The 14,846-nt window shown below is 53.6% G+C and overlaps 1 protein-coding gene across 1 annotated transcript; it reads left to right on the plus strand.

Moving 5' to 3' along the window:
• Positions 1–2,031: 2,031 nt before the first annotated feature.
• Positions 2,032–9,301, plus strand: ZNF454 (zinc finger protein 454). The gene is made up of 5 exons (XM_056115293.1): positions 2,032–2,055; positions 2,671–2,734; positions 5,842–5,968; positions 7,192–7,251; positions 7,902–9,301. Exons 2-5 carry the CDS (start codon positions 2,717–2,719, stop codon positions 9,236–9,238), a joined length of 1,542 nt encoding a protein of 513 aa, XP_055971268.1. The 5' UTR covers positions 2,032–2,055; positions 2,671–2,716; the 3' UTR covers positions 9,239–9,301.
• Positions 9,302–14,846: the final 5,545 nt, after the last annotated feature.

The raw sequence follows: 14,846 nt of genomic DNA on the forward strand, positions 1-14,846 counted from the left end.
TACCCATCCCTCCACCAGTGCCCATTCTCCACCACCAATGATCCCAGTAGCCCTCCTACGGTCCCACCCCAAGTGTCTTCACCTTTGTACTATCTGTCCAGCCCTGAAAGTTTCATTTCTTTCACACATTTAATAAGTGCTAATGGTTTTCTGTCCACTATTAGGAAGTCAAAATCAGGTATGTCCTTTGTTTTCCAAGGGCTAAACTAAGAACAGGCCAGTAGGATAGGAGAGGGAAAGGGGGACTTTAGTTGTTATGAGGTAGTTTTCTTTCTTTTTTTAATTTTGGCCACTCCCAGCTGTACTCAGGGCTCACTCTGGGCTCTGAGCTTAGGAATCACTCCAGGCAGGACTAGAGAACCATAAGGGGTGCTGGGATCAAACTCAGCTTGGCTACACACAGCTCCCTACCCACCATCTTATCTCTCCAGCCCTCAAGGCAGCATTTGGAAAAGGTATTCATGAACTGATATGTGGGCACTAGGTGAGGAGGAAGAATCTACTAGGATAACTTTCATTTCTTTTCTTTTTGCTTTAGTCTTTTCACACCCGGCAGTGCTCAGGGATTACTCCTGGCTCTGCACTCAGGGTTCACTCCTTTTGGACTCAGGGAAGTATGTGGGATGCCAGGAATTGAACCTGGATTAGCTACATGCAAGGCAAGCACCCCACCTACTGTGCTCTCACCCCCTACTTCCATTTTTTTTTCTTTTTGGGTCACACCTGGCGATGCACAGGGGTTACTCCTGGCTCTGCACTCAGGAATCACCTCCGGCGGTGCTTAGGGGACCATAAGGGATGCTGGGAATCGAACCCGGGTTGACTGGCAACCGCCCTCCCTGCTGTGCTATTGTTCCAGCCCCCCTACTTCCATTTCTTATGTGCCACAGTTAAATACATGCAAAACTGACGGATACTGTGGTGGCTTGATAAATTCAGGGCACTTCTAAGAGCCTGGATATCCCAAGTGAAGGGCCTAGAAAAACAGTAGCTAAACAAGAAGGGAAGGTCCCGAGGTCAGAGGTGGCAGTAACAGAAAACTGGTCAAATTAACAGAGACACCGGTGACATACAGAGCAGAGGGGTGTCGCCATACCTTGGGTCTTCATTTCCTCGAACTGTCATACTTCCTGTCCTTCATGAAAATCATGACTCAAATGTTTGGGGGCCACAGAGGGGTTATTCCTGACTTTGCACTCAGGAATTACTCCTGAGTAACTGCTGGAGTGATAGCACAGGGGGTAGAGCATTTGCCTCCTCGCCCGCAGAACCAACCCGAGTTGGATTCCTCATTCCCTCTTGGAGAGCCTGGCAGGCTATTGAGAGTATCCCGCCCGCATCACAGAGCCTGGCAAACTCCCCCTGGCTTATTCAATATGCCAAAAACAGTAACAACAAGTCTCACAATGGAGATGTTACTGGTGCCCGCTCAAGCAAATCGATGGACAACGGGAGGACAGTGCGACAGTGCTACAACCCTCCAGGACCATATATGTTGCCAGGGATCAAACCCATCATTGCAGTGTGCAAGGCAAACACTGTGCCCAGTTTCTGGGGTTGGTATACTTGGTTCTGTCAGCAATCGTGCCTGAAAAACTGCTGTTCACAAACCTCAGGGCCAACTTATGGATGGCTACTACCCATCCGATCGGGTTTATGCCATCCCCTGTTCCTAGGATGCAGAAACCCAGGGCGGAACCAATTGTGCACGCTCAGGCAGCGCACGGAGGGAGTGAGTTGCATCAGGGACGGCGGCCCTTTTCGCCGAGACCTCTGGGAAACGTAGTTTCCAGGCTGACCACGGCCTCGGCGCACGCGCAGAGCAGCAGGACCGCGAGTTCGGCCGGAGTGGGGCGGTGGACCCCGGGCGCCGCGCAGGCGCAGTGCCGGCGGGGCGGCCGCGCTCACGCTCATTGTGCTGCCGGCGATGTGGGCAGCTCCCGGGTCGGCCATCGGCCCCCGCGCCCGGCGACCCCTGCTGAGGGGCAGGAGGGCGGAGCGGAAGAAGGGGAGGGGGACGGGGCCGGCCGAGCGGGGCGCCCTGGGATGAGTGAGGTGGGGGCCGGCCGCGGGGGAGCCGGGCGGGCCGGGTGGGCGCGGGGTCCTGGCGCGGCTCTGCAGAGACTCGTGGGGCGCGGGTGCATGTGTGTGTGTGTGGGGGGGAGGGGGCTCCCGGGGAGAGCCCCTGCCTCCCGCGGGCGGAGGACCTGGAAGGGCTCTCACGCCCTTTGGGCTCGGACGCTGCAGACGGAGGCTGGATGAGGACGGGGGATCCCGCAGGACAGAGTGCGGTGGGGAGGGGTGACCCAGCCCAGCGAGGGGTGGACTGGGGTGACCCAGGCCGCTCCCCGCAAATGCACTCGCCAGATAACGCCCTCGCCCCCCTTGGCGCTGACCCTGCTGCAGAGCCGAGAAGTGGGTCTGGAGGCGCCTCCTGCACGGGAGGTCTCCGGAGACGGGGTGAGGGCGGGTGGCAGGGAAAGTTTGGTGCCCACTCGGGGAAGAGTCCCCGGGCTCGGAGAGAGAGGGAGAGAGAGAGAGGAAGCAGGAGTGCAGCGGTCAGTGCAGGCCTGGGCCTGGGGCCGGGGTCTGCAGCGCAACCGCTGGCTGGGAGGTCGCAGCCTCCCCAGGCTGGGGGGGCTCGCCCTTGAACCTGTCTTCTCCTGACAGGTGTGCCGAAGACGTTAGACGGAGACTCTGGCCCAGAGGAGAAGAAATGGCTGGCAGGTGCCAGGTTAGTGGGGAAGGGAAGGTTAGCGGCTGAGGGTAAGTGGGGAATTCTACCTCAGAGCCCCCATCCTGAGCTCTGGTCCAGCTGCCTCTGGCCAGTGGGACTCTCCCCTTGGCCCAGCCAGGTCACTTATCTAAGTCATGGGAGTCCAGAGCTTGGTGCACAGAGAGGGCCGAACTCACACACAGCTGACCCAGGTTTGAGACCTGGCGTCCAGCATGGTCTCTGGAGCCTCCCGAGAACCAGGGGTAAGCCGGGAGCAGCACCGGGGACCCTCAAAAGCAACAACAACAACAACAACAACCTCAAACAAACCAAGAGAAAGTTGCAATCCAGACTGCAATTCCAGCCCAAGGGTCTCGAGCTGGGACAGCGCGGAGAAGCTCAAGGGCTTGAGTAGAGGCTTAGCAGGCAGGGCCAGGGCAGGGCAGCCCCGCCCAATAGTGTGGCCAAAACACAAACACCTGGGCAGTCAGAAGGAAGAGGGGTCATTACATTGATCAGTCTCTCTTGCTCTCTCTCACCCTCCTTCCCTCCCTTTTAAGAACGAAAAAGACTCACGTTAGCTTAAGTAATTTATGGAATATCCCTCCCCCCCTCATCCCCCCCCTCCCCGCTCTCTCTTGCTCTCTCTTACTCTTGCTTTGGGCTTGCTTACTCCTGACTCTGAACTCAGAAGTCACTCCTTCAGGGCTTGGGAACCATATACGGAGCCAGGGATTGAACCTGGGTCCGCTGCAGGCATGGTCAGCACCTTACCTTCTTTACTGTTTCTTTGGATTTTTGATCAGTTTTTCTTTCTTTTAGTTTTGTTCTGGGGCCACACCCAGCAGTGCTCAGGGGTTATTGCTGGCTCTGTGCTCAGGGATCACTCCTGGTGGTGCTCAAGATCAAATCTTGAGTAGGATGGGGTGCCGGAGATTAGAACTGTTTCCGATGCATGCAAGGCAGGTGTCCCACCACCAGCTGTACTCTCTCTTTCTCCAGCACCTCCCCAACCTCCAGCAGCTTATCTTTTTTTTTGGGGGGGGGGGACATTCCAAGGATTGACACATAGTTCATTTATTATGGCAATAGTATACAATATAATGAGGAAATTGTACACTATAGTGGTGAAGTTGTATTTAGAGTTCATTTATAAGCTATCTTATATGCATGTATTAGTTCATTTGAGATATTCCATAAGTTACTTAAGCTAATGTCAGTCTTTTTCGTTCTTAAAAAAAAAATCATACAGTTGGATTAATTTCACTATCTTGATTTTGAATTTTCTGTTTCTTCTGTTTCATTTAGTCTGACATTGAACCTCTATTTTTTGTTCAGTAACTATGTCCTTCATTTCTTTGATTTCTGTTTGTTACTTTCAAATATTTTTTATCTTGATAATGCATCTCTCTCCGATCGTGGTCACGGTCACGGTCCTCCCGTTGTTCATCGATTTGCTCGAGCGGGCCCAGTAATGTCTCCATTGTGAGACTTGGTAGTTACTGTGTTTGGCATATTGAATACGTCACGGGGAGCTTGCCAGGCTTTGCCGTGCGGGCGAGATACTCTCAGTAGCTTGCCGGGCTCTCCGAGAGGGGCGGAGGAATCGAACTTGGGTCAGCCATGTTGGCTACGTGTAAGGAAAACGCCTTACCCGCTGTGCTATCGCTCCAGCCCCGATCTTGGTATCTTTTTTTTGTTTGTTTGTTTTTTGCTTTTTGGGTCACACCCAGTGATACTCCTGGCTCTGCACTCAGGAATTACTCCTGGCGCGGTGCTCGGGTGACCATATGGGATGCCGGGGACGGAACCCAGGTGAGCTGCCCTGCCTGACGTACTATTGCTCGATCCCCTTGCTGAGCATCTTGATGACTGTTGTTTAAACTCTCTTGCATCAGTTGTGTTAATTTCACAAAGATCTGTTTCTGGAGATTTCTCCTTTTCTTTGACATTATGCATTGTTTGTGCCCATCCAATGGAATAGCTACTTCCTGGAGTTATACAGATTCCTCTCATGAGGGAGATGAGGCTTATCAGTCAGCCTGGTCCAAGATCTTTAGTTCTTTCCTAAATTTTTGTGATTGTTCAAGCCCCTCCTCTTTTCTTCATGACACCTGGAACAAACTGAATCTGTGGATGTGAATGTGGAAGGTGGTGGCAATTTTTTGTGAGTTTTTCTAACACCCCCCTTTTGTGAGCTGGACAAGCCTTACATTAGAAGTAACTTTTTCACAGCCCAGCCAGGAATTTCTGCAGACTTCCACCATTTCTTGGACCTGAACTTGAAAAGAACCCCAGAAAATTTGGAGAGATATTCTGGGGGTTAAGGTACTGACATTGTAAATGACGGACTCCAGTTTGATCCCTGGCACTGCTTAGGGTCCCGTGAGCATTGCCAGGAGGAATCCCTGAGCACCCCTGGGTATGGCCCAGACCCTCTTCCCGAAAAGAGAAAAAGGGAACTCCAGGTGTGGCCCAATTCCCCTGGGGACAGGTGATACTGCGTCACATGGGTTTCTTGCTTGTTCCTTTCTTTTTTTTTTTTTTTTTTGTGAGGGGGACTTTTTTTGGGTCACAGCCGGTAATGCTCAGGGATCACTCCCGGCGTTGAATTACTCCTGGCGTTGCTCAGGGGATCAGGTTGGGATGCAGGGGATCCCTGGGTTAGTTGTGTGGTTATGTGCAAGGCAAAAGCTTTACCTGCTTGGTTTATTTATTTATTTATTTATTTGACTTTTTGGGTCACACCTGCAATGTTCAGGGGTGACTCCCAGCTCTGCACTCAGGAATTACTCCTGGCGGTGCTCAGGAGACCATATGAGATCCAACCCAGGTAGGCCATGTTAAAGGCAAAAGCCCTCCCCACTGTGCTATTGTTCCTGCCCCTGGGGATGGATTCTCAGGGGTGTGGCTGGCGGGGATAGGGCCAGCCAAATGAAATGAAGCACCATTAGGCAGGTGCCAAGAAACTTCCCTTCTCTGCACTGCTTGTTGCTCCCAGTGTAGAGCTGCCTCCAGAGAAGCCGCCACAGGACAGTCTGTGCTTCAGGAAGCTCTCGTGGCTGAAGGTGGGCTTTAGTCTTGCGAGAGGGATTACCTGAGTGGGGGGTTCATTGCTGTTGCAGGATGCTGTGAGCATCGGGGATGTGGTGGTGGTCTTCACTCCCGACGAGTGGACCCAGCTGAGCCCGGCCCAGCGGGCCCTGTACCAGGAGGTCATGCTGGAGACCTACAGCCACCTGGTGGCTCTGGGTAAGCTGTGGAACCTCGGGGACCCCAACTGTGTTTGTGGGCCCCTCTTGAGAGCTTGGGGGTCATGCAGGATGGTAGGGAGAGAATGTCTGATGGAGGGTGCTGCATGCTTGTCTGGACTTGAACTCCTGCTAATAAATGCCTGAAAGAGGGGTTGGGGTTACTTCTGGGGCTCTGCCTAAGTCTCCTACCAGTTCTGACCCTTTTTATGTCACTGAAGCACCTATGTCAGTGTTTTGTGTGGGTTGCCGAAGGCTCCTTAGCCTTCTGGGAGGTGTGGGAAAATGGAGCTTCTTCATTCATAAAGAGACCGAGGCAGCACCCCCAGGGCACAAGGAGGCCTGGGAAGAAGGGGTGAGTATAGGGAAATTTAAGAGGAAGGGAAGGAACACAGACATGGGGACCCGGGGTGTGCTTCTGTTGGGATGGGGTAGGAGGGTTAGGGTCTAGCAGAGTCACTCTGTCAGTGAACTGAAGTAATCAGATGGGGGATTTATTTTATTTGCGGGGGGCACACCTGGAGTTGTTCAGCGCTGACTCCTGGCTCTGTGCTCAGGAGCACCTCCTGGTGGCACTCAGGGGCTATTCCTATTTTTGTTTTTTGTGCTGAGGAGTGCCCTTGGCAGAGCTCTTCTTGGGACCCTTTGGGGTGGCAGGGATCAAGGCAAGCACTTTCCCCCAGCTCTCCAGCTCCCAGAGGGGACTTTTAACACACCAGAGGGACGATCAGAGAGGAACATCTTGAGTCAGTGACTGACTCTGTGGCAGGGTCTCGCCCCTCCCATTCATCTCATCCAGCACAGTACTCGGCATTCCCTCCCTCACTCCCTTCCTTCTTTCCTGTGCTCAGGCTTGACTCCTGGCTCTGCACTCAGGAATTACTCCTGGTAGTGCTCAAGGGACTCTATGGGATGCCAGGGATTGAACCCGGGTTGGCAGCAAACACCCTCCTTGCTGTGCTATCACTCTGGCCCCAGGGACACTTACTTTTTGGGGAGGAAAAGGTGGTGATTGGGGTTCATGTCACTGGGTCGAATCCTTCACCTCCACACCACAGCCCCTCAACAAAACTGTGGGTTGGAGTTAGACCCAAGCTGTCTCCCCATCCCCATCTTGGGACCCCCCCCCCCCCCCCCCCGATTGAGACCACATTCTGTACAACAGAGGTCAGCTTGACCATGACTCTGTCCCTGGAGTGACCAAATCCTCTTCTTCTGCAACAGGACTCGTGGGACCCAAGCCAGAGCTGCGCCGAGGGGTGGTGGGCAGCAGCTCCTGCCTTGGTGAGTGCACAGTTCTGCAGTGTAACACTCTCACTGCACCACCCCGTTGTCCATCCAGCCCTGCAGCCACCTTTGTCCTGCCGCTTCCTGTGGCTGTGCATGTTTGTGCATGTATGTGCAGGTCCCTGCAGAACCCTCCATGCCCAGGGATCAGCTGGGGTCTCCCCGCGGTACAGTGGGAAGGTGCTTTCCTGGCATGTGGCTGACCTGGGTTCAACCCCCAACATCCCTGAGCACTGCCAGGAGTGACCCCTGAGCATCGCTGGGTGCAGCCATACCCTCTGCCAAAGAGAAAGACCTTTGTACCCATTTCCTCTTTGCTGTCCCTTTATATATCATCTCCCCCAGGCCCCAAGGCAAGTCTTGGCGGAAGTTTCCCCCTAAAAATGGTTACATGGATTCTTTATTTTGTTTGGTTTGGGGACCACGCTAGGCGATGTTCAGGGCTTCCTCCTGACTCTGCTCCCAGGATCACTCCTGGTGGTGCTCAGGGGACCCTATGGGATGCCAGGGATCAAACCCAGGTTGACTGTCCAAGGCAAGTGCCCTCCCTGCTGCACAATAAATAGCTTGGCTGACAGGTCAGGAAGTCAAGTAGACCTTCCCCCTGGTCAGAGCAGACCTCTCAGCACCAGCCTGGTGTCTTTCAGATTGGCTGACAGTGCTCAAGAGTCAAAAGCCAAGTCTCCAGTCAGCACTTCCCAGAGAACCAGAGCCGCGGGATGGAAGAACTCCGAGAGAGTTTCCGTGGCTGGAGCCCACCCGCCTGGCTGAGTGGGGAAGCAGAGACCAGCAGGGAGCCCGGCCACGCAGCCCTGCGACCCAGCAGGCGGCGTCCGATGGGGTGGTTGGTGAGCAGAGAAGGGTGCGGCCGGGGAGGGGCTGCTCGCCCACCCTGGGGTCCGCCGCCGCCGTGCTCCCAAGCCCAGACCCCCCGCCCGGTGGGGCTGCCCTGGCCTGCGACGAGTGCGGGAAGAGATTCTCCCGGAGCTCGTCCTTGCAGCGGCACCGCCGGGCGCACGGTACCAGGCCACCGGCGCCCGCCCCGCGCAGGGAGAAGCGCTACGAGTGCAGGGAGTGCGGCAAGGCCTTCCACCAGAGCACGCACCTCATCCACCACCAGCGGGTGCACACGGGCGAGCGGCCCTACGAGTGCAAGGAGTGCGGCAAGGCCTTCTCGGTGAGCTCGTCCCTCACCTACCACCAGAAGATCCACACGGGCGAGAAGCCCTTCGCGTGCCAGCTGTGCGGGAAGGCCTTCATCCGAAACATCCACCTGGCGCACCACCAGCGGCTGCACACGGGCGAGAAGCCCTTCCGCTGCGACACCTGCGACAAGGCCTTCGTGTGCCGGGCGCACCTCACTAAGCACCAGAACACGCACAGCGGCGACAAGCCCTACAAGTGCGGCGACTGCGGCAAGGCCTTCAGCCAGAGCACCAGCTTCCTGCAGCACCAGCGCATCCACACGGGCGAGAAGCCCTTCGAGTGCCACGAGTGCGGCAAGGCCTTCCGCGTCAACTCGTCGCTCACCGAGCACCAGCGCATCCACACGGGCGAGAAGCCCTACCGCTGCGCCGAGTGCGGCAAGGCTTTCCGCGACAACTCCTCCTTCGCGCGCCACCGCAAGATCCACACGGGCGAGAAGCCCTACCGCTGCGGCCTGTGCCACAAGGCCTTCCGGGACCAGTCGGCGCTGGCCCAGCACCAGCGCACCCACACGGGCGAGAAGCCCTACGCCTGCCCCAGCTGTGGGAAGGCCTTCAGCGACCACTCGGCGCTCACGCAGCACAAGCGCATCCACACGCGCGAGAAGCCCTACGCTTGCAAGGTGTGCGGGAAGGCCTTCCTGCGCAGCACCCACCTCACGCAGCACCAGCGCATCCACACCGGCGAGAAGCCCTACAAGTGCTCCCGCTGCGGGAAGGCCTTCAACCAGACGGCCAACCTCATCCAGCACCAGCGGCACCACGGGGCCGAGAAGTGATGGTGGGCGAGGCCCTGTACGGGGCTGGCCGAGGACCCCCTCTGTGGACAGACTCTGGAGTTGAGCTTGGCTGGACTGGGATTCACGTGGCCATATCTGACCCCCACCCCAGCGGTAGTTCAGAATCAGCCGCCCTGTTTTCTTCATCCCCCTGAATCACGCAAGGAGCAGAACTACAGCGGTGCTTTCTGAACCCAGGCATTGGGTTTGCCCCGACAGAGTTTGCCTTTTCTGAGTTTCAGTGTTTGGGGGCCACACCTCGGGGGACCCAGGGGCTGTTATTTCTAGTCCCCAGGCTCCACCGGATGACGCTGGTGGTAGTGGTGGGAGCTGGGTCTCCCCTCTGCAAAGCCTCTGCTCCTCGCCCTTGGGGCCGTCTCTCTCACCCTTACCTTTGGAGTCCCAAGAGAAAGGGTGAAATTGAACAATCAAAAGACAGAAGCAAAATAATCAGAAATACAAAATGGTCAGCAAGTATTCTGCACTACCTGTTCTCGTTTGTGTGTGTGGGTAGGGGTGGGGGCTGGGTTCCACTTCTGTGGGCCCCTTCATTCTCTTTACCCACACTCCTGATGTCCCCTGAAAGGAAGTACAGCTCTAGCCACTGATGGAAGCCTCAGTCACTCCCCACCATCAAACCTTTTGTCCACTCTCCCTGGGCTCAGAATTCACTGGTTTCTTCCCTATCTTTTTTGGAGACAGACAGGTCACTTGCCCGGCCCATTGGAACTATTACCAGCACCATATACCACCCTCTGCAGCCCCCTCATGTGTGTTTGGGGTGGGGGGTTCTGCTTCAAACCCAGCTCTCAGACCTGAGACTATATGGATCAGGTGTCTTTGGAGGGGACCAGAGTGATAGTATGGCTGCAAGGGCATTTGAATTGCACACAGCCAACCTGGGTTCAATTCCCAGTACCCCAGAGGCTCCCCCAAGCCTACCAGGGATGGTCCCTGAGCACAGAGCCAGGAGTAAGCCCTGAGCTGGTCATGACCCAAAACCAAAAAAAAAAAAAAAGTCTTTTGAACTAACTCATGCCTCTGGACCTTAGCCTGACTAGGACTTCCAGTATGACCTCCTGAGTTCAGCATGACAACTTGACTTCCGGGCCAAAGGCCTGACTTCCAGTGCAGCGATTCTGAACCTCCTTGGGGCAGCGTCAGCTCTTTTCCCTCCTGAGCGTCTCCACATTCTGCTCTGCAACCAGCATTAAGAGGCTGGGACCCTGGGAGTTAGTGTTCTAGAGCCCATCCGTTGCATGCCCGGAAGTCATGTCACCACCACCACCAGCCTTGCCATGCGCTTGGCCAGTTCTCTGAGGCATTGGCTGCCCGTCCTTCGCAGCGCATTCCTGTCACTCAGACACATTCTGTTGGGATCGTGGCGGGGGGTGCGTGAGTTTCCTGGGAAGGGCTCGATCAGGCCAAGCATGCATGACAGCAGCCACACCCATGTGCTGGGAATTCGGCAGGGACATGCCCAGCTGCCCTTCCAGCTCTCGGCTGTCGCATGCAACAGCCATGCTCACATCTGTGTCTTCACTGGCCGTGTCTGTAGATGCTCCTTCCTCACCTCCCTCCACAGTGGACTGTCACAGCTAGTGAGTCCCCCTGGGAGGTTTGGAGCTGCCCCACCCCTCAAACTCTCAGGTTTGGTCCATTTCCATCAGGCTGGACTCAATGTCATACAAGTCACTGGCATCTTCCAAGCCCAAACTCTAAATCCAACTTCCACCAGATGAAGGCCACTGTGGGGGCAGCAACAGGCCCCTGCACGGGTGATGGGTGCCTGTGCCCCGTGCATATCTTTGTGCTTGTCACCCACATCTGCACGAGAAACTCAGAAATATGTGCCATGAGCCACAGAGTTCAGCCTGGGGTCCCTAGCTGCCGGCCTTCCTGATCAGCATCCCCCTTTCCCTTGAGTCCACAGGGGTAAGTAACCACGTGTCCAGTCTGGGTCATGTGAGCACCTGCACAGGTGGCCTTCCTGCGGGTGAATGGGGGCCCTTGCTCATCACAGTGATGGCTTAAGGCCCTGGAGGTCACACCATGTCCCCAGTGTCATGCATGGCATTAGGGCCTTGTAGAGTGATTCCTGTTCCTTTGGCCGAAAGTTGTCTGGGAAACAGACACAGAGCCAAGGAAACGGGCACCTGGGTCAGACTCCCTCTGTTCATAGCCTGAGAGAGCAGCCAGCAGATTTCTGATGTTCTTCCAGAACTGCCTTTTATTCTTCGACAATTCACATCCACCTTTGCTGAGGGTGACTGCTCCATTTATGCGGTGACTATCTCATCCCATGTAGCTGGGCTTCTGCTTGGCTTCCACATAGCTTCCTGGACCTGTTAACAGGTTGTTTTTGTATTCACTCCTGCCCACAGTTTACTCCAAGCTTATGCCCAATGATAGTGATTACTTTGGCTTTGTACTCAGGGATCACTTCTGGTGATGCTCAGGGGATCGTATAGAATGCTGGAATTGAACCCAGGTTGGCTGTGTGCAAGGCAGGTACCCTCCCGCTGTACTATCACTCTGGCCCCCATAGGCTTGCTCAAGGAATCCCCAGCTGTGTGTGTTCACAACATTTGTGTGGGGGCGGGGGGATGGGGGAGGCCCTCACTGCATGTGTTTGGTGTCTATGAGCTGCCTCCCAACCCTGTATGGCCCATGGCAATGGGCGAATGAAGGAGGAAACGAGGGCCAGGCTGGTTGGTGATCAGCTGTCATTTATTCCAACCTCATCTCCCGCTGCCTCCTTCCAGTCTCACCTGTTGGTGCCTGGCCAGATCATGAGGACAAGTCCTTGGACGCTGCCCAGCAAGCAGGAAGCAGAACCAGGACCCCACTTTGAACTAAGTTGGCAAGTTGAAGCTTGTGAGTCCAATTGATCTGGAAAGGGTTCACAGGTCCTCCTTCATCTGGCTTGGTCATACACTAACTTCTGGCAGCACAAGCAAAGAGCCCTCCTGCTTGTCATAGACTCAGGTGTGAGGAGGTCGTGACCTGTGCAGCCTGTGTGCTCGACCTGGCCTTCCTCCCAAGGACTGTAGCTGTTTGCTTCATGGACACGGGAGGACAATGCATGCTTTGGTGCCCTGGTGAGATATGTTTAGTCTGTGCTCCAATACTCCTTTGTTAATGATTTTTTCTGCTTTGCTGAATTCTCTGGAGAGGTTTACTATAGGAAGGCTGTGTTAACTCAAAAACAAAAACAGCAGTCTAGCTATCCTGCCGCCTGTGTTCGGTAGTCTCGAGCTGCTTCCCCCACTCTGGGGAGGTTGATGGCGATGGGCAGGCAAAGGAAGGAAACGAGGGCCAGCCTGGTTGGTGTCAGTTGCAGGTTATTCCAATCCCATCTCCATTCTCTGATTCTCCTCCTGCTTCTTCCTCCCCCATGCTACTTCATTCTCCTCCTTGATCCTCCTTCATTCTCCTTCTGACTCTGGAATCTGGATCTGGATCCCCCTTTCTCCTTCTCCTTCTGGAGTCTGGATCCTGATCCCCCAGCCCACTCTTACAGTCTAGTTATATCCCCCACATGAGGGGTTGGGGCTTACACAAAGGTGTGGTCACAATCAACAGGGGTAAAGTTCTTTCCCTTGGGGAAAGCCGCTTCAGGACAGATACTCTCTTAGCATAACAACCCACCCTAAAACGGAATCCCTTCAGTGTGTTTCTCCTTTCCTTGTCCAACAAACATATAAGCATTCATAATATTAATCATTTTGTATGGACACAGTAAGAAATACATTAAGCTTATAGAATTGCTATCCTAGGGTCATCTCTATCTCAGACTACAGTGCTCAGGCCAAATAGTCTTTCCTATTCCTAGCAGGGTCCTACTCTCGTCATTACTTTTGGATCATGGCAGCATTTGTCTATGAGCAAGCTCTTACAGTTAAGAATCGTGACACTTTGGCCTGGCCCATTTCAATGCCAGGGTAGCTCACAGCTTGCCCTTGGTCCATTCAGTCCATCGTCGGGACCCTGCTTTTGGGGTGCTAGGAACTAAGGGCAACTGAGGCTTAAGTCGAGAAAGCAGATGCCCAGGAGTGAATATTATTCAAAGCCAATTAAATCCTAAGTTACAAAAGCATAATATTAACTGTCTTCCTGTATCTATACAAAAAGAACATTGCTTTAAAGTAAACTATTCAAAAGACATAAGGAGAGAAGAAAGGCAATATTAACTTACAGTACAATTTCAGTGTCCTAGAAGGATCTGACCTTATAAATAATTAACAGATTCTGATTAGAGGGGAAAGCTGATTAACTGGTTGGGGAAGAGAGCATAGAGAAGAGGTTACAGATAAACAAAGGAATGGGAGCACTGTGATGGGTGTAACCTGATAAACCTAAGCTCCTTATGGCAAGGGAGAAAGGACAAATCAATTGTTATCCTACAGAAAGCAGATAAACAGAGACTGCAAAAGCTGCTCTCCACAGACAAGCCTAGAAGAGCTGCTGTCGTATGAGCATCAATGTTCCTCCTGTGTGACTTGCCTCTGTGCTTCCGACTGATAGATCGTTCGTGAAACACTCACCCACTGCCGTATTCCATCTCCTGCTTTACCCCATGTGACTCTCACTCTGCCCATTCTTGCAGCCTTAGTCATGGACTCAATCCCTTGGAGTTCAGGGTAGCAAATACACCTGGGTGAGTTAGCGCGATCAACTATAAAGCCCTTCCCTTCCTTCCGTGAAAGCTCTTCTAAGGCAAAGATTTCATCCTGCTAGGAGATCCACTCAAGGGTGGAACTTCATCTGGTGGTGCTCAGGAGATCATATAGAATGCTGGAATTTCTCCTTTCCTTAGTTCATACCCACTAAAATGGTCATATTAAATTTACTTCTTAATAATCTTTCTCGTCATTTTTGCATGGACACAGCAAAGGATATATTATAAGTTTATAGGGTGGCTCTCCTGGGAACACCTTGCTATAGATCCCAGACTACAGCCCTCAAGCTAGATTAGTCCTTCCTAACGCCAGCAGGGTCCTTGTCCAGTCACTTCTCTTTGGGTCATGACAGAATTTGTTCATGACTGTGCTCTTAGTTTTATGGCTCTTGGCCTGTCCCTTTTTGATGCCAGGGTAGCTTACAGCTTGCCTTGGGTTCATCCAAATCCCTTTGTTGGGACCCTGCTTTGGGGGTGCTAGGAACTAAGGGAAACTGAGGCTTAAGTAAATATGACAGATGTCCAGGAGTTACTATTATTTGCAGTCAATTAACTCCCATGTTATAAAAGCATAGGATCAACTGTCTTCCTGTGTCTATGCAAAAAGGACATTGCTCTAAAGAAAACTATGCAAAGGACATAAGGGAAGAGAAAAACAGTATTTCACTTGCAAATACAAAACCCAGAGTCCTTAGAAGAATCTGACCTTACAAGTCTGATTTGAGGATATAGGTGATTAACAGATAGGGGAAGCAGAGCACAGAGGAGTTAAAGACAGAGGAATGGGAGTGCCTGGGAGCACTGTGGTTGGTGTAAATCAATAAACCTAAGCTCCCTGAGGCAAGGGAGAAAGGACAGAGGAGAAAGGACGGACCAATGTTATCCTACACCCAGCTAAGGCTGGTTCTCTGCCAGCTCCAGAAGTCA

This window comes from Sorex fumeus, unplaced genomic scaffold (genome assembly GCF_029834395.1).
Source record: "Sorex fumeus unplaced genomic scaffold, SorFum_2.1 ptg000029l, whole genome shotgun sequence".
Taxonomy (NCBI): domain Eukaryota; kingdom Metazoa; phylum Chordata; class Mammalia; order Eulipotyphla; family Soricidae; genus Sorex; species Sorex fumeus.